Source organism: Sphaeramia orbicularis, chromosome 1, assembly GCF_902148855.1.
Source record: "Sphaeramia orbicularis chromosome 1, fSphaOr1.1, whole genome shotgun sequence".
NCBI classification, from domain to species: Eukaryota; Metazoa; Chordata; class Actinopteri; order Kurtiformes; family Apogonidae; genus Sphaeramia; species Sphaeramia orbicularis.
In genome coordinates, this window is record NC_043957.1 from 16,972,507 (window position 1) to 16,992,326 (window position 19,820).

At 37.9% G+C, this 19,820-nt stretch overlaps 2 protein-coding genes across 2 annotated transcripts in view; one reads left to right on the forward strand and one right to left on the reverse strand.

The window, feature by feature from the left end:
* The window catches only part of ncf4 (neutrophil cytosolic factor 4), a 90,360-nt gene that overhangs the window by 18,572 nt on the left and 51,968 nt on the right, over positions 1 to 19,820 (reverse strand). Inside the window, exon 7 of the mRNA XM_030121594.1 lies at positions 4,869 to 4,967. Within this exon, the coding sequence (XP_029977454.1) occupies positions 4,869 to 4,967 (99 nt within the window). The remainder of the gene's footprint in view (positions 1 to 4,868; positions 4,968 to 19,820) is intronic.
* pvalb7 (parvalbumin 7) overlaps positions 18,763 to 19,820 on the forward strand; it is a 108,157-nt gene continuing 107,099 nt past the window's right edge. Inside the window, exon 1 of the mRNA XM_030124025.1 lies at positions 18,763 to 18,849. Coding sequence (XP_029979885.1) covers positions 18,846 to 18,849 — 4 coding nt within the window. The 5' untranslated portion in view covers positions 18,763 to 18,845. The remainder of the gene's footprint in view (positions 18,850 to 19,820) is intronic.

Consider the following 19,820-nt stretch of genomic DNA (forward strand, 5'->3'; position numbering starts at 1 on the left):
ATGAACGAGGACACTGACATTGAGTTATTTACTAGAGCTGCCCTTCTGGTATTTACTGAAACAACGAAGCGAGTCCCAGAGCAGTTCTGTTGTTTAGAGGAGTCAGTCTCACCTCTAAGTGAAGAAAACACAGACTATCAAGACTGGATTTAACAGGGGATGCAACTGATTAAAACACTGTGCTGTGTGGTAACAGGTGAACGACAACCAGTAAATACTGAGAAAAAAAAACATTACATAGCACAACATTCTCAAAGAAATCTCCAGCACTTTGACAAACCAGCTACATCCTTTACCTGAAATGTTTTAAGACCTCTTTGGTCGGACCTGGGCTTTAGGCTCAGTACCAAATCAATATAACATTCTAGTAATAAATGGTACATTTGGAATCAGACTGGCATTAATTTGATAAAAGGTGAAAAAGACATTTTCTCAAGTGCTAGTTGTGCAGCATCTTTGAGTCGCCATGGCAACAAAAATTGCTAAAGTATCAAAAAATGTCCCATTTGTTTCCATGGCAAAGATATTGGAGGCACATTAGTTTGTCATACTTAAACATAAAATCACAAATATGAAATGACAGCTGAGGTGTTATACTTCATCCTGATTGTTTAGAATAATGGATTGGATTCAAAGCGTTCTACATTTTTGATCCATTATTCATTCACTGCCACATTCACACACTGCTGGTGATAAGCTACATCTGGGAACCGCCAAACCTCTGGTTATTGGACGACCTGCTTTACCTCCTTAGCCAGAGCCTTTGTTATCATACCACATATGATTTTATTTATTTTTTTCATTTGTTTAACCTTTATTTTACCAGGTTGGTCAATTGAGACCGGTAAATTTACTCATCAGTCTATGTTCCTACCCTCACCTATGGGCATGAGCTTTGGGTCATGACCAAAAGGACAAGATACAAGCGGTCCAAATGAGTTTCCTCCATAGGGTGGCTGGACGTGCCCTTAGGGATAGGGTGAGGAGCTCAGTCACCAGGGAGGAGCTCGGAGTAGAGCCGCTACTCCTCCACATCGAGAGGGGCCAGCTGAGGTGGCTCGGGCATCTGTTTCGGATGCCTCCTGGACGCCTCCCTGGGGAGGTGTTCCGGGCGTGTCCCGCCAGGAGGAGACCTTGGGGAAGACCTAGGACACGCTGGAGAGACTATGTCTCTCAGCTAGCCTGGGAACGCCTCAGGGTCCCCCCGGAAGAGCTGGAAGAGGTGTCTGGGGAGAGGGAAGTCTGGGCATCCCTGCTTAGACTGTTGCCCCCGCGACCCGGCCCCAGATAAGTGGCGGGCGGACGGACGGACAGACGGACGGTCAATTGAGAACTAGTTCTGGCCTGGCCAAGAGGTAGCATAGAAGGCAGATAGAAATATAGAGAATATAGGCCGATAAATGACAACATCATGCACAGGGGAATCTGCGTCATATTTACCACAAACGGTGCCACATTTGTCCACTTTCATACAGTCATTCACAGAATCATATCTTTAGTTTTTTATTTCTCCATATAATTTAATATAATAATTGCTCCTAGTAGCAGATATTGGTTTTTTTTTGGCCTCATTCAATCCACCTCTATATGGACACCATTAGTTGCACAGATCACATTAAGACAGTACTGAATTGGTTTCCATGTTGACTGTATCACAGCCTCATCAATGGTGTAAATGACATCAGTGACGTTTTCCTTCAGGTCATTGATGTCCCATATCTTTGTTCAATATCTTTAACAAAACCCCATGGAAAGAAATCCAGGGCAGTGATATGTGGTGAATGAGGTGTCCAGGGGATTGGACCATCCCTTCCAATCCACCGGTATGTAAATGTTTGATTTAGGAACCCACCAACATGCAGACCCTAATGTGGTGGTGCACCATCTGACTGGAAAATGATGGTTGGTTGAAGGGCATCCAGTTGTGGTGAAACATATTCGGTCAAAAGGTCAAGAGAAACATTTGCAGTAATTGATCTCTTGTTTCCAAAAAAAAGGACCAATGATTCCGTTGCACATGATCCCACAATGCGATTAAAACTATGATAACCACTGAGTACATACAACAAACCTGATTAAAGCCATACCTACTGATCTGGCATGTCTCACAGCACTTGGTAAAAATTTGAACACGAACAACCCGCCTCCCTCCAAAGCCCCGCCTACTTCCCCCTGCCTGAACTCTGACACTCCCCTCCTCTCCCCTGACTCGCGTGGTGGGAAGGGGAGGTATAGAGACAGAGCCCCAGTCCACTTTGGCATGACTGCGGACCCCTCCCTCAGTAATCAGACACAACATTATCCACCTACTGCACTGCAGCGGCTCCTGTTCCATCAGCAGACCCTGTGTTTAAGGGTCTGGTCTGTGCAGTGCTGGGTCAGTGTCTTCACTGCACCTCATCACCTGGGCGGAGTGGGCCGTACCGTGAGCGTGTGGACTTTGTGCACTGTCCGTCGACAATTGAGGTTTCAAAGTCATACATTTATCATCCTACATCAGGGGTCTCAAACATACGGCCCGGGGGCCAAAGGTTCCAATCCGGCCTGTGGGATGAATTTGCAAAGTGCTGTTGAACTAATTTTAGTTCAGGTTCCACGTACAGGCCAATATGATCTCAAGTAAAATAATAGCATAATAACCTACAGAAAATAATGACTCCATATTTTCATTTCGATTTGATGTGAAAAAATATCATTACATTATGTCTGTAAATAATGACAACTTCAAATGTTTGTCTTTGTTTTAGTGCACAAAATAACATTAAATTCTGAAAATATTTACATTTACAAGCTATTCTGTAACAATAAAATGTGAATAACCTGAACAAATATGAACAACTTGAAACGTCTAAAGAAAATTAAACACAATTTTAACAATTTTCTGCCTGTTATGAAGTATTTAGTGTCTGTAGATCCGATCCATAATACACATGTATAAATGATAAGTTAAGGCATAATATTGTTAAAATTGTACACATTTTTCTTAGGAAATTAAATTTTTTTCAGGTTATTCACATCTTTTTTGTTTGGATAGTGTATAAAAGTAAGTATTTTCATAATTTAATGGGGTTTTTTTGCACTTAAACTATGATTTAAAGGTTATTATGCTATTATTTTACTGGTCCGGCCCACTGGAGATCAAATGCTGAATGTGGCCCCTGAAAGAAAATGAGTTTGAGACCCCTGTCCTACATAATACTACATTGTGTGACACCGTGTACGTGTATGTGGAGTCCCACGGTCATAAAAATTGAGCTTTGTGCAGATGTGGCTGTGGAGTCAAGTACACCCGACTCCCAGACTTCATCTCCATCCTTCATTCACCGGACTCTGACTCCTGCAATCGGGTTTTTCTGTTTGTTTTTTTCTGTTACTAAATCTGTTTTTTCCCTTCAACACCGTGCATTTAAGTCCTATCCATTCACACCCCTAGACAGGAGGAGCAGCACGAGTGAAACGTCAGATTCAGAGGCACCGGTATTGGATGCGGGACGGCAGTGATGGATGATTGACAGGAGGCTCAGACAATTATTTTATTCGGACCAAATAAAACGATTGGTCAGACTTTTACCAGAAATACACTCAAAAGCAATGAAAACGCAACACAAAATTTTGGTATATTTTTGCTCAGGACCTGAGTAGTCCAATTTGAGTTCTTAAGTCACCATTGCGGTCACAATGTGTACCTCGTTACACATGAATGATCATCATGTAACTGAACAGTATGAGTTGTACTCTCGTCAATCCATATTGAGTACACATATGGGATTAGGAGTTGTGCAAGTGCAGTGTTAGAAATGAAATAGTGGTTGTCTTCCCTATATAAAGGCATGATAAAAGCCACACAAAAAGCCTTTTTAAGTGTCATAATGCCACGTCTGTTGGCTGAACAACGGAACTTGGTGTGCTAGAGACGGGAGTAAGTGCCCAGCAAGTGGCTCACAGTTTTGGGTGTAGTACATGCAGCATCACCAGACTGATACAGCAGCACAATGAAACAGGTTCTGTAAATGACCGACCAAGTCCAGGATGCGAAAGAGTGACAACTCTTCATCAGGATTGCCACATTGCCATATTCCCCAAAACAAGCTAACACGCTTTGTCAGGTCCATGAGGAGACATTGTACTGCCTGTGTGGCTGTTTGTGGGGGTCACACCTGATACTGACTGTTCTTTTGAGTTGATTTTTCATGTGTTTCTCGTGATTTTTCATTTTCAACTTGTGCTCATTATGCTTAATGCATCTGTTTATTATCGTCCAAATCGGCCCATTAACACATTTAATTCATCCAAGTCAACCCACCCGACATATTTGAATTGTTAAAATAAAAAAATGAATTTGAGTCACAAAAATATTTGAATCCAAACTGGTGTTGCATTTCCATTGCCTCTGAGTGTATATGAGAATTTAAAAAATTTGAGTTTCAAAACCTGGTGGATTTCTTTTACATTTTAGTTTGACACACACTTAATAGGAGCATTTTAAGATTACAAAAGAAAAGTGTAAAAATGCCACATCATCTGGTATAGCTTTAATATATCTCATCAATTGCTTTTGGATTTATTTATTTATTTATTTATTTTTAAATTGTAAAGAGACTTTGGGGACACCCAGTATATCCAACCCAGCGAAAGGTCCCATTGGAATGAAACACTAACTAGTATTCCCACTTCTCCTGTCAGTGGACCTAATGTTATGGCTGATCAGTGCAATGGGCCCTTTATTCCTGTTCTTCTCCACCACCTTTCTCTTCCACTTCCATCCTCCCTCCTGTTCCACTTCCCTAGTTTCCTCCCTCTCTCCTTCCCTTGGCATCTTTCTCTCCCCCCCTCCCACTCTCCCTCTCTCTTCCTCTCTCCATTCTTACCTCCAGCCAGTCGGCGTTGACTCGTCGCAGTAGGAAGATCACCTCTCCCCTCTTCAGGTTCAGCTCCGCCTTGCCGCTGCCGCGAAAGTCAAACATCGCCTGGAAAACAAGTGAAGACGCACACACTGAGTGGAAAACGCACACACGAACACACAAAGAGAGGAAGTGACAAAAGAGACGAACAGACGAGCAGACAGGTAAGACTAAATGCACTTTTTGCTGATTGAGAATTGTAAGTAAGAGAGCATCATTTTTTTCACTTTTTCTCTGAAGATGACATGGATGCTGCATATCTCTAATTAAAATGAGAACTTCTTCCATAAGGTGTAAAATAAGAGGGTTTTGTGTGGGTAGGAGTCTGAAAAAAAGGCACAGACTGAGAGAGAAAGAGAGAAGTGATACTACAGTCAAGAAAATTAGCTTGAAGAATGAGAAAAAGAGAGAAATGATACCAAAAGGTGTGAGGTTTAAAGAGCAAGAATACGACACCAGACCAGAGTGAGAGAAAGAGGGAGAGTGTGAATCAGATGAAACACAATACATAGATCATGTGTTGCGTTTCCATTACTTCTGTTACTGTGTGTACAGCATTTATTTTGCTTGTGACCAATATGTCATGGTATGAGTATATGGCTTTAATTTTTAACTTGCTTCATTATTTACCCCTCAGGGACCATCTGTGGTTACTCATTTTGCTCAGTCTCTCATCTAAAGGTGACACATTTGATGATGAATGGCTGGAATCATGGAATTAATTGGTCGTATGTTGTACTTTTCAATGCAGATCATACAGATTATGTCACTGAATAAATTAAAAAGAGGACTGTCCAAACTTTCCTGTTCAGCCACAGTCATTTTAAATAACATTAAACAGAGAGTGATGCATTATGGGTTTGTAGCATTAACACTGTTAGGCTTGCAAGTTTATTCAAGCTTATTTATGGTGATTTTTTTAGCATCTATCTGCACCAATAAAGCCAAAAAAATGCATCAGTTATAGGTTTTGACACATGTGATGGATCCAAGATCGTGGTTGGTGATTATAGCCGTCAATCAATGTCATTGTTATGATACATAGACACAAGTCTACCTGATGAAATCTCAATGAAAAACTGAAACTACCTTTGGGAGAGAAAAAAAATCATTGGATGTGTATATTGAGTTTTTATTTGTCTGCAGATCAGTAGAATAAATACTCATTTATTCTGGACATATGCATGAAAACAGATGCATGTGTTTCAGTCGGTGTAAATGTCACTACATTTATTCTTCCATGCGGCCATTACATTGGAACGTATTTGCCGATCAATCCACCAGAGGGCACTGCTCTGAATTAACGTACTAGCCAAATACCACAACAAAAGAAGGTTAATGATAGTAAACATGGCAACGGCAGATGAGGTATTTTTATTATTACACTACAGTATATTATTAATATGAGTAATGGAGAGAAGCCGCGCAGACACGAGGAGAACATGTAAACTCCACACAGAAAGGTCCCACCCCCATTGACTGGTGTTGGAATCAAACCCAGGACCTTCTTGCTGTGAAGCACGAGTGTCTGCGTGGGTTCTCTCCAGGTACTCCGGCTTCCTCCCACCATCCAAAGACATGCACTGATAGGTTAATCAGTTAATCTAAATTGTTCATAGGTGTGAATGTGAGAGTGACAGTTTGTTGCTATGTCAGCCCCGTGATGAACTGGTGACATGTCCAGGGTGAACCCCGCTTTCACCTATAAGTAGCTGGGATAGACTCCAGCGACCTCTTTGAGCCTAGTGAGGATAAAGCAGGTTCAGATAATGAATGAATAAATAAATAAATGATTAATGGAACATTATATTAATATATGTTATTTATAATCAGCACTGCAGCCAGAGATCGGCATATTTTGGTCTAAATTTCCCAGTGCTCTCACAACGTGCATCATATATACAATCTATGGTTTATGCTAAAAGTCATTGTATAGTCCACTTCAACTGGTATGTAATGTATTGTTGTATTGTTTTGGTGCTCTTTAAATAAAAATAGAAATAACAAGTGGTGCCAGGCACAACAAACCCCGCCCCTCGCACATATTATAGCTTATGTTGGCATCGATCCAGCTGATGTCATCATGTCTCTGCATGTGCTGATGTCGGCATATCAATTGGCTCTATATATTGGCCAAGTTTGAAGTAAATTGAAACAAACATTTGAAATTTTGCCCATTAAAAGTAAATGGGAGAACAAATAAAGATTTAAACAATTCATAAAAAATTGGAACTTTAATCGACTTTTCCCAAAATGCAACCATATCTATTCTCGGTCACTAGCAATCTATAAACCCAATTTGGTATGAATTTAGCCAATAGTATTCCTGCTACAAACATTTGAAGTTTCACCTATTATAAGTAAAGGGGGACAAAAAAAGATTGTAAAGATTCAAGAAAATTTTTAACTTTGACCTACTGTTCCCAAAATATAATCAGATCTATTCTGGGTCACTGGCAATCTATAAACCTAATTTGGTATGAATTCAACCAACAGTTTTGCTGCTAGAGTTAACAAACAAACCGAACCAAATCAAAAACAGTACCCCTTGCCCCCCCCTTTGGAGGGCGGGGTAATAAGTTCAGACAGTAAAGAATTGCAGTAATTCTGAGCTGCTGGTTCAGCCTCTGAATTCAATGCTTTGCTAAAGCAATGAGGCAAAACACAATGTTGCAGAAGAAAAATAGTTTTGGTGCCTTATATACAACACCAGTGAGTTAAGCAAAGCCACAACTAATTGTTAACACTGCTTTTGTTTCTTTATCACATCAACATCAACCAAACAAGATGCAGAGCTTTTACACATATACTGTAGTTTATCTTTAGTGTTTTATATTTAAACTTTTTATGAATGGAGCATTGTTATGTGTTTATTATGTATTTATTTTTTTGTAGTATTGCTATGGCTGTTCAATGTTTTATGTGTTACATATTGTTTTGGCTCTCACTGCTTTACATCTAGCTGCCTCACTGGGGACAAATAAAGTGATTGATAGATAAAATAGCAATAACAAATCAACAGGGGTGTAATGATACCGAAAAATTTTGGTTCAGTACAGGGGTCTTCAGTTTGATACATTTTCAATATGTTTTTGGTACAGTGAAGGAGACCAGTGAAGGGGGGTAAAGGGGGAGGTGCTCCGTAACTACCTGTGGGACACAGGACATTTCTACAAAATATTGTTCTGTCAGTTGTGCATTAACAGGCACCCCAAATGTTATATATTTTTGTATTTTTTAAATGTTCAATGTTCATTTATAGCAAACACTGTAATTTACTCAGTGTTTGTGAATGCCTCATAGTATTCCCTGAGGCGCTGTGAATGTGACCTCACAGTAACACTGCAGCAGAGGCACAGTGAAGGAGAAGAGGAGCAGGATCACTTGATTTTACCAACTTAAAAAAATAAAAATCTTTTTGCTATAAAGGAACCCGTGGACTTTGATGTGCCGCAAAATGAAAGTGAAACTTAACATGCTTCAAACATCCGACCACGCTTCTATACCTCTTTTATAGTCTCTGTTGTCATGTTTTGTTTTGTTTTTTGCAGCGGCGTTGAGAATTTGCCACTACTGAATGTATATAGAGGAAACCCTGTACATGAGTTCTGCTTGTGTCCACCCTGCTTCCTTAGTGTTTGCGTTCTTCACATAGGCTACATGTATTCGTTCGGATACCTCTGAATTGTATCGAAGGTCCCGAACCAAAACGGTACAAATGAGAACACTGTTACAACCCTACAAATCAATCAAACCAGACTGATCTCTATAAATGGCGTTGTATGTCACGTCAGTTCTTATGGTGTTTGGCGTGCTATACCTACGCATTTTCAACCTTTAGCGAGTTATTAAATGCCATTTGATCGCATGTCAATTAACACCAAGATCTCCGGTTCACATAACCCTAACCCTCAGTGCGTGGTATTTGATGCATCGATTAAGATTGGACAAGGGGCTAGTAACATACATGCAGAAAGCTTATAATGCGTACAGATAGTTACGCGAGTCATGATATCACATTGATCAAACAATTTCTCAGCCATCAAATCACAGAGAAACCGTGACAAAGTTGTTTTAGTTTTATCTCACTGTCACTTGAGTCTAAATATGATTGAAATCAATCATCATTCATGCAACGCGATTGAATCTGAAAAGATTATCACATGATCTTTTGACCGGATCATGACCAAGATGATGTAGAAATTAAACCGGAAAATGACTCGCACAACTGTTTATCTACTGTCAATTGTTAAAAACCCAGCAAATAATTAACCAATTTCCTCCCTGCATTAATTTGTCATGCACAAGCTACAGCACACTGCACAAACAACATTTAAAGTATTTGTGTGTGTATGTGGGATGAAGTAAAAGCATGTATGCGAGATTGTAGAAGTGGTGGTAATGCACTGATACGCAAAAAGGTGGGGGTAAAAACGCTCCACAGCCCTGGTTAGAATCAACGAGTCTGGAATAAAAGCCTGTCGGAGGTACATTTGCATTTGAAGTAGAACATAGTAGAGTCATTACAGACGCTTAAACCTTTTTACGTCCTTTTGCAAAGGACAGACAGACACTGAAGTAGCCGATTTCACACACACACACACACACACACACACACACACACACACACACACTAAAAGGCACAAATACACACAAACAGCTGTAATGATGATTTTTGTTCAGTGGGAACAGATAACAAGTAGACAAACTAAATCTGACTTTAAAGCAACACCACAGACTTTTTCACCCTTCAAACTATATATTCAAGGTCATTTTGGTGGTACAACAACTCACAAAAGGTTCAGTTCCACTTTCGTCATCACTCCAGAGCGTCTGTCTTGCCTGCACTGGCACTTCTGGATTTTAAACTTCCTACACATTAAACTTATGGGTTCGGGTCAGGACCTCAACACAAAAAAAAACTACAAAATTGTACTGCTTTGCGGCATACGTCACTGATACGTCACATGTTTGATGGGTGCATGTGCACGCCAAGGTTAAAATAGTTTTGGATTTTTCATTATAGTTTAGTTTTATTCAGTTTTGACTTTTTTTTCTCTAATTCAGTTAGTTTTGGGGGTTTTTTTGTAACATATTTTAGTAGTTTTACAAGAACAACAAAAAGAAAACACAACAACATAAATAAGTCTGGGTAGCACAGTCTTATCAATTATTTTGCTTATATAATGTCCATTTTTTCCACTTTTTGTTCATTTGCGGTTCTTGTAGTCTCAATCTGTTTTAGTTTTTCCATTAGAAATATGTCCTCGATCGTATTTATCCATTGATCCTTTGATGGTACGTTCATCTTCCCCCAATTCCTAATTCAGTTAGTTTTAATTTGTTTTTAGAGCAGGTTTGCTAGTTTTTATTAGTTTTTGTTATTTTCTAAATGCTTAGTTTTAGTTTACTTTTCGTATTAATTTTAGTTTTGTCGTATCTTTTATCTTCTTCGCCGTCGTATTCAAATAAATCCCACACAGGACTCTTTTGCTTTCTCCCAACTTTAGTCTCCATGTTTCCAGGTAGAGTGGGCACGAGAAGCTGACTATAAACGACAAGTGACGAGAAGTGACGGACCATGAAGTGCTGTATAGTGCTGTTAGCTAAAATTGCTGGAGCAAAATAAATCGATTTTGTATCAATCCGACGCTGACAAAGACGAAAACGAAGAGAATTTTATCCATAATTTTTATACGTTTTAATTAGTTTTGTAACCACACAATACAGTTTCAGTTAGTTATCGTTTTTTCTTGTAATTATAGTTTTTATTTATTTCAGTTAACGAAAATGTTTTTTCAATTCTAGTTTTCATCATTTCATCAGTTTTCGTTAAAGATAATTACCTTGGTGCACGCAGTGACCAGCGGGAAGGAGTTTGGCTTTTACGTTCCTTTTAGAGGAATAAAGGAAACAAGCTCCAAGAGAACGTTCACTTCCAAAAGGATTTTAAGGACTGTTGTGTCGTGGTTTTCACCGAGACATGCCTCACCAAACAGGACCACAACTCTAATCTTGTCATTAATGGCTCTGGGATCCCCTTCCGACTGAACCGCAACACTGAAGTAACGAGTAAAAAAAAAAACACAGGGAGGTGGGGTATGTCTGTATATTAAAGAATGATACTGCAGCTCTGTAATTATCACAGAACAAATCTGGACACTAGACATTCAACAGCTGTCGGTGTCGTTGCGCCCATTTTACCATCCTGCCCCATTCAATTAAAGTTTGCAAAGTTTCAGGAGGTAGGAAAAAGGTAAATGAGCTTCACAACGGCAGGAGACTTAGCCGAATTAGTAAAGCGTCTTAAGTTTCACTTTCACGTTGCAAAGGGAAATGCCCATTCTGCCTCCTGCACTATATTTGATGTTGTACAGAGATCGCAGACTATCTCACCAGAGGCTCCGAACTTTATATTGGCTGATTTTAACCCTTTCATGCACGAATTATGAGAACCTTAGTCAAGATTTTTTTCTTCAGTGTTTAGCCATGAAAAAAACAATGCGATCGAGTTTTTTGTTTCTATGGAGTTACAAAAATATCCATGCATTTAATTTTTGAAGTAAAGAAACGTGTTTAAAACCCAATATCAGAGAGTGATATGAAAACAATGAAATAAAAACATTTTTAATGCTGCTAATCTGATGTCTTCTCACATTTTACCATATTCTAATGCTAGTAATTACTCACTTCATGGAGATAATATGCAAAAAAAACCCTTATCTAACAAATAACAATTGATTTACACTCAAACATGTTAGTGCAGATCAGGTTTATCAAGAACAGCAAAGTTACAGTAATGATCTAAATTACAGTGTATGGGATGGTGCATAAGCGTCCACTGTGTTGGCTGATATGGAACTAAAACAACAAAACCCATGAATATACAAGAGAACAGCTGGAGAAGAACTATCCACTGGAGTGGACAGTGCATGGAAGGGTTAATCATGTCTCACTGAGGAAGACCCTAGCAAATTTCTATCAGTATTGGCCTCAGGAAGTTTGACAGCATCAGTGGCTTGTCAACAAATGCGCAAGTATTACCGAGATAGAGATGTTACAGCAGTTGTTACAGACCGTTTAGTCATGCGTCAACGGTTATGTAGAGTTAGTTTAGGGGTTTTGTTATCTTCCTGTTTTATTTTGGTGATGGTGGTCGCTTTCCTGTTTTTTGTCTGCAGGCTGTCAGTCTTGTCTCTGTCTTGCCTAATCCCATTATTGCCTGCACCTTGGTGTTCCTCATGTAATTGCCCACACCCATTTGTGATCCCTACCTTCCCTATATATTCTTCTCCTCTCCCTTTGTCTGTGGTCAGTGCGTTCTGTTACAACACGACTCTTGGTGTGGACCCAAATGCAGCAACACACAAATATCAGTGGTCAAAAAAAAAAAAGATTTATTTAACAAAGTTCTCAAAGTACAAAAATGGATAAACAAAAGGAGAAAGCACAACGTGCTCTAAAAAACCCTAATAACAGAGAAGTACAATGTACTCTATATGAGCTAAAAGCCTGCGGTAGATAACATAAGATTCAAGATTCTAGATACTTAACAGAAGTTGCTCTTCTCAAGATCACAGAAATGATTCACTGACAACAGACAAAGGGAGAGGGGAAGAATATATAGGGAAGGTAGGGATCACAAACAGGTGTGGACAATTACATGAGGAACACCAAGGTGCAGGCAATAATGGGATTAGGCAAGACAGAGACAAGACTGACAGCCTGCAGACAAAAAACAGGAAAGCGACCACCATCACCAAAATAAAACAGGAAGAGAACAAAACCCCTAAACTAACTCTACATAACCGTCAACGCATGACACGTTTTTTTACTTTAGGGGGACCCCGCCAGTAAAAGTTCTGTGGTGTTGCTTTAACTGCTGACTTTAATGAGTAGAAATAAAAGACGACAAGCAAATTCTATGCACTTCAGTCTTACCTTCAAGGTTCACACTGAGGAAAAAAAGCAACTTGTTTCTTTGCGATTTCTATGTCCTTGGGGCAGTAATCGAATAAAGTAATGTTTACTTTTGTTTATAAAGTACTGTTTAGTTTCAGTTTTCTTATTTGAGGAACATAAGGAAATGGAAAAACAAGGTAAGATGCAGTAATGTTAGTAATATATCAATTTATGTTAATTTGTTAACATGGAATTTGTACTATTACTAGTCACATTGTATTAGTAGTTTTACATACATTAGTGACTGGTGCGAAACAAAACTGGGAAAGAGGAGATAATAGAAAATGAACAGTTATTACTCCGACTAAACTTTGCTTGTGTTAGTCTTTTCTGAGATTGAACACTACACAAAAACATTCATGTTACGCATTAAATGTTTCCAAGTGACAAAACCTGTAACCGATAGTTTAATAACACTGGTCAACAACAAATTTATTGTTTAAGTTTTTTGAGCTGATTTAGGATAATTTTGGTGTGCTGAATCCAAAAAAAATCACATTAATTTTGCTCAATCAGGTCAACTTTCTGAACTATGCTACATATTGGCTTTTTAACATTTTTGCGTGCATTTATGGGCATTTTCACATCATATGATACAAAATTCTTTCATATTTCTTACAATAAACGAGTTCTGAAGATTTTACTTTTGCCAATTTATGATTAATGTTTTTTTTAATATTACAGGTGAATGAAATGGCTTTGACTAGAAGATCTTGCAAAACTAAGCCTGACATATTCTGCTACATCTGCGGTGAATACACCATTGTACCTAACAGGAATCCTGTTACAAAATGATTTTTTTTTCTCTTAAAACCTATTTTGGGTGAGAACTATATAAAAAATCAACTGATAAAGTCACAAAAATATAATCAATTTTGTGAGAAGATCAAATTTTTCAAAATCAAATTAGCAAAAAAACCTGACCTGACTGAGAAAAACAGATGACATTTTTGGATTTAGCGGTGCAAAATGGTCCTAATTCAGTTGAAAAAACTTAGACAAGTTGCAAAAAACATTTTTTTGTAACCCAGTGTAATGATGTGCATTTGTATGAGGTGAAGGCGACAAAAACAGAAGCCTAACAGGCTGAATGGAACAAAAAGCGTTACCGTTAATACTCTACTTCATATTCATTCATCTTCTGAAACCCAGGATAATTATCCAATCACACAAGGACCAGGAAGCTAGAGATAGTCAGTGAAAGTGGGAGTGGCCTAACATATTGAATATTTAAACCTCCAATAACATCGCAGCATCAGGTCACATGTTCACCACAAGCTTCTAAAACATAATACACACTCAGTGACAAGGAAGTGAACATATTCACGCAGAAATTAAGCAAAGACAGTTAAAAACAACTTCAACTAAAATGTTGACATAACCTACAGGATACATGATGAGTATTTTATTATAGTTAAAAACATTTTCTGACATATTTTTGTTATAATCCATATTTTTTAAACAGCTCTTTTTCTTAAACCCTCAGTCATTTGTTTCAAGTCTGAATCATTTCACTGCAACACAAAACAATGGTTTAGCCCAGTGGTTCTCAAACCTTTTACAGTGGAGTACCTCCTGAAATATACTTTTTTAGTCAAGTACCTCCAACTCTCACTTTGGCATTTTTGATTGAAAAAAATTAGGCAAAATTTGCTCCTGTACGAAAGGTGTCTTTGACTTTGTAAACAAACAACATATATTCAAGTGTAATATATAAAAATAAAAAAATTAAGTAAATTTTGTGTGCAAAATATAAACTCAAAAGTACCCTCTTTCATTGATAAGAAAAATACATAAATTGGTCATTAATAAATGAACAAAACAAAAACAAAAAATAATTACATGGCAACTCAAATAAACTCATTTTGAATAATATAAAATAGAAATGTTCTTAAAGTGTTACTAAAGCTCAAACAAGATGACTGACAATAAAACTATTATATGAATGCATTTATTGTGTTTTATATTTCGGCATCAATTATCATTATTTATTTTGTGTTCAGTACATGATGACTTATTTAATGAATTTTCCCCAAAAAAAATTAAGCACCCTCTGGGCTTCTTCCAAGTACCCCACTTTGGGAACCCCTGGTTTAGCTAATAGCAGAAGACTTAATCATATAAAACCAAGTTATGATCAGAAAAAAGCAAAGTTAAGACAACATTTACAACCATCTCTTCATAATGCGACCTTTATTTTGTCTCATTCAGTGAGTTTTATCAGCAGAGAAATAATACTTGTATGGTTGGATCTGCTTAGTATTATCTTAGCGCTGCTGTTTGTCCCATTGGTCTGTTTTATTAAATTATTCATGACATACACTGGTCTCAGACTGTTGGACTGGTTTATAGATTTGAACATGGAAGTGTGTCTTGTTTGGAATGTGCTCTGTTTTCTGTCAGTTGGTTTTATTACACTTTTAGTTGATGTCGTTTTGGTTACATGGGTGTATATAATAAGTAAGCTATATTGCTAGTAGCATCACGTAGCGTTACCATGGCAACACAGTTGGAACAGTGGCTCCTCCTGGTACTGGGATCACAGTGCCCCCTATAGACAAAGCTACCACTGTTACCAAATATGACATTGGAATAGCTTTGAATGTATAAACGTAAGAACTGCTAATGTTTGACAGTTTTTAGTTTCAAAGCTTTGACCATAAACACACAATTCAAATGTTTTGAGACAGTAAAATAATTTTTAACATTTCAACATACATTTATTGGCAACTTTTACCATTGAAATTGCTACATGTTGAGTGGTGTTTTTCATTCAAACACATCTGAACTACATTAAATTTATGAATTGTACAAATTATTAGACACTGATCAGATTCTTTTTTTAAATTTTATTGGATAACATAATTCCTCTTCATAAATTATTAATCCGCAAAGACCCAGTACTACTTTAGTGGCAGTTCCCAAATTAATCTTCATTTATATTTAACCTTTCTTAAGTGATTTATCACCATTGATTATAATAATATCTTCCTTATTTTGTGTTTTTTCAGTGTAAATCATGTATTTTCCTATAAATAATTATCTAATCATGTCGAGGTTTATAAAAGCTCATATTAAAGGTAAGGGTTATTATATCAGAAACAGAAAACTGAAGAAAAAGGGACTTTTTCAGCAAATGTTACGGGTACCGCAGCGACAGCACTGCGTAAACAGATATATTCCTGAAAAACAGGATAATAAAGATGAGGCAGGGCAACAGCGTGTCGTTCTCTCCGAGTTCTCTACAGTAATTTATTCATCAACATCTGTAAAACAGGTGCATTTACCTTCACAATCATCTTATGTTTCATGCACAATTTGTTTTCAATGTCTTAACATTACTTTTCAGTTTAGCATTTCCATTAAAAACCCCATAACAAAATAATTCTCATTATGTGAAATAAATAAAATGTTCCCATACTTTTCCAACTTTATTTACTCTATTATGCTACATGAAATACATAAACCATGGCATAATCTACCATTTACCCATTACAATGAATGTAAGTTCTATGAACAAAGCTCATTCAGTGTTAATAAAAAACAACAGACTGCACAGAGCACTCCCAACTTACTTCCATTTTAAAACAGGTGTAACTTAAAATATCTGACTGACAGAATCACCATTTCAGCTTTAAATTCAAAAAAGAAAACTCTGTACATTCACTTAATATGATGGGACATAAAGTACACACAGCTAAAGTTTAAATTAACACTTCTAACACGTACGCATTCACATTTACCAGTGGAGAATTACACGTATGGGTGCCACAATGCTTAAGCTAGTAAAATACGTGCATCATCGTTAGGTAGCATCCCTTGTAACATAGCTAACCACATGTTAAATGTTGAAACTGATACAGAGACAAAAAAAACACATCTTACTCAACAAACTGGCCAGCATAGTTAATTGACGACTACATGTGATTTTTATCCAGGTTTTGTGATGTTATGCACATTACTAACCTGAAAAACAGGATAATAAAGATAAGGCAGGGCAACAGCGTGTTGTTCCCTCTGAGTTCTCTGCCGTTATGAGTAGTGATGTGACGTTCACGAACGAATCGAATCTTTTGAACGGCTCTTTGAAATGAACTATGGGAACCGAGTCTTTGTAAAGAGCCATTCATTTTATTTATTTATTTATTTTTGTAAGGAGGGAGTGTCTGATTGCCTGTCCATTTAGCGTCACTGGGGAGGCATTGGGCAGGAGGAGAATGTCTGAGCAGGAAAAAAAAAAGAGTGCTTGCACACTGCGCATGTCTCATGGCAAGAAGTTAGCAAAAAAACAACAGTTTGAAGCGTGAGGTGAGCATACTTGAGGAGGCGGAGCTGGAAGACTGGTCGAAACCGGAGAAAAGTTTGAGAGTGAGTGAGTGACCACCTGTGAGTAATGAGCCAAAGAAAAAGGAGGAGTATTTGGATGCACTTTTCAGAAAGAAAAGATGGGCATGCAACTTGCAATATTTGCAAAAAAAATATATATCTTTCAAGTCTGGGTCAACGAATAATTTGCACCACCATTTGAAAACTCAGCACCTGACTGTACTTGTGGAACAGCTCAGGCCAAATGTCACAGTCACAGATGATACGAATTCTACAATTGAAAGTGACAATGATTGTGCAAGTGTGTCGTCGGTTTCTTCAGCTGTCGCATCAGCACCTTCTCTGTCAGGTATTATTCAGTCGGACCGTGAAAAAATTGCTTCTGCTGCATAATATTGCATAATAAGATAATATTTACTGCCGCGCCAATTAAACACCTTTAAAATGTAATGTCAATCATCACATGTAGCCTATTTAGTCATTAAAACATTGGTGTTTCAAAGTAATGCAAAAAACATGAAAGAGCCAGTCTTTTGAACGGCTCTTTTCAGTGAACGGCTCCTGATTGAACGACTCCCTTCAAAGAGCCAAAAGTCCCATCACTAGTTATGAGAAAGTCCACAGCGCAGATACAAAGACTCGCTACACGGCCAGCGAGTATTGTCTACTCTTATAATTGAGACCAATTTTACTAAAACACACAAATATCTTGATCTCTGGAGGATAACTTCTTCTCCGAAATAAAATACATTTCAATGTAATTTTTTTTTTAAAATGACAATAATTCACAATTAAACATTTCAAAACACAAATGTACCATAGTTTTGTGGTTGTCACACAAAGATATTATTAACTGAACATAAAAACAAGTGTGTCCATCTACTGTCATTGATCCAACTCCATAGGTTTTACTGGTGAATCAATGTTGTAGAAGATGACAGTGTTTCCATGGTAACTACAGAGCCTCTGAATGTTCAAATGGGTCATATCTGATGACCAATGAAAAGATGACAAACTGCATTTTACACCAATTATTAACATGTATTGATAGGATTAGTGGATCAACAGGTAATAAGCAGTTTAGATCAGTAGATGGTTTTGGTCAACAGTGGCTGTTTGAGTCTTTATGGGTTAATTAAAAGAAATTTAGCAAATTCCACAGGATTCTTCTTATCTAAAGTGTCACTAACTTCCCACAAGGAGGTAAACTAAGACTAAGTGACACCTAGTGGATATTTCTGTCATAACATACTTAAAATGAGTGGTAGTTTTCAGTAAAATATACCGACTCAAAATGTGTTGTACCAAACAGATGAGTAGTTTGCATTACTGATATGTTCAGAAGACGAGACAGCGAAAAACTGAGGAATAAGAGGTGATAATAGTAGAAATTAGGTCGACATTAACGTCCACAGAAGGAACGCAATCACAAGAGACAGAGAAACAGAGAAGCAGAGTGAGACCGAAAAAGAACGAGGATCGGTTAAAGCAGTGGGAAGGAGGTGAAGAAGAGGAGGAGGAGGAAGAGGCGGGAGAGGAAGAGGAGGACAGGGAGATAAGAAAAGTAAAAGTTAACAGAGGTGTTGGGCTGCATAGATCGCTGCTGTCTGCGTGTGCTGATACACAGTGAGTGAGACAACACGCTGTGGACACGCAATGGGTGAGTGATGGGATTTTCTGTTTGTTTTTTGTTTTTTTGTTGTTTTATTTTTTTTAAGCCGATCAATTACTATCTTTGAGAATGTGATGCAGAGTCGGACTGGAAATGACCAAAAAAAATTACAAAACAGAACCGGGGCTGCAGAATATAGAGCTGTGACAAAGATGAAGTCTGACATGATGAAAATCTGTAACTTAAAACGTGAAAGGAATGTGAGTTTGCACATGAATGAATGAGTAAATGAGCCTGTGTGTGCGTGTGTGTGTTAGTGTGAGTGTGTGTGTGTGTGTGTGTGTGTGTGTGTGTGTGTGTGTGTGTGTGTGTGTTAGTGTGTGACCTCTCTCTCAATGCGACAGGGACTCGTGGCAGATTAATGAATCTGGGGAGAAAGGGAACTGGCTGGATTAACAATCCACTGAGATTACATAGACTCTGAGGACTCAGTCTTTGAATTCAGGGTCTCTATTTTTAATATTTTACACCAGACACAGGTTCATTACAGTTCTGAGGCTCTGTTGTGATTTGAAGATGATTGGAAATGTGTTAGAGGTGAGAAGATACTATCTCCAAAACTAACACAGTTCACCTCCTTCTACTCTTCTGTTTATTCCTGATTTCTCTCTCATCACAACCACTACAACTGCGCTAGAGTTGGGTGACTCAAGTAGTATGTTCTGTGTGATGGCACAAATGTTTGCACTGCAGGATCTGTCTTACAAATCCAGATCTAGATTCAGCAGGACTGGTTTACATGTTAAAACTAGTATAAATGGTCATTATTCGTCTGTGCAATTTACTTCATTTTGATGGTTTGACTTTTACTTATATTGTGACTGAATGGTTTCCTGATCTAAGGCTTCCTCCACCCTAAGATTTTTGGAGAAGTTTGAGTAAAGGAAGGACTGGATATACACTAAAACAGGATCAGAAGCATTTGCAAACATCTCATTTCTGGATAATTTATATCATCT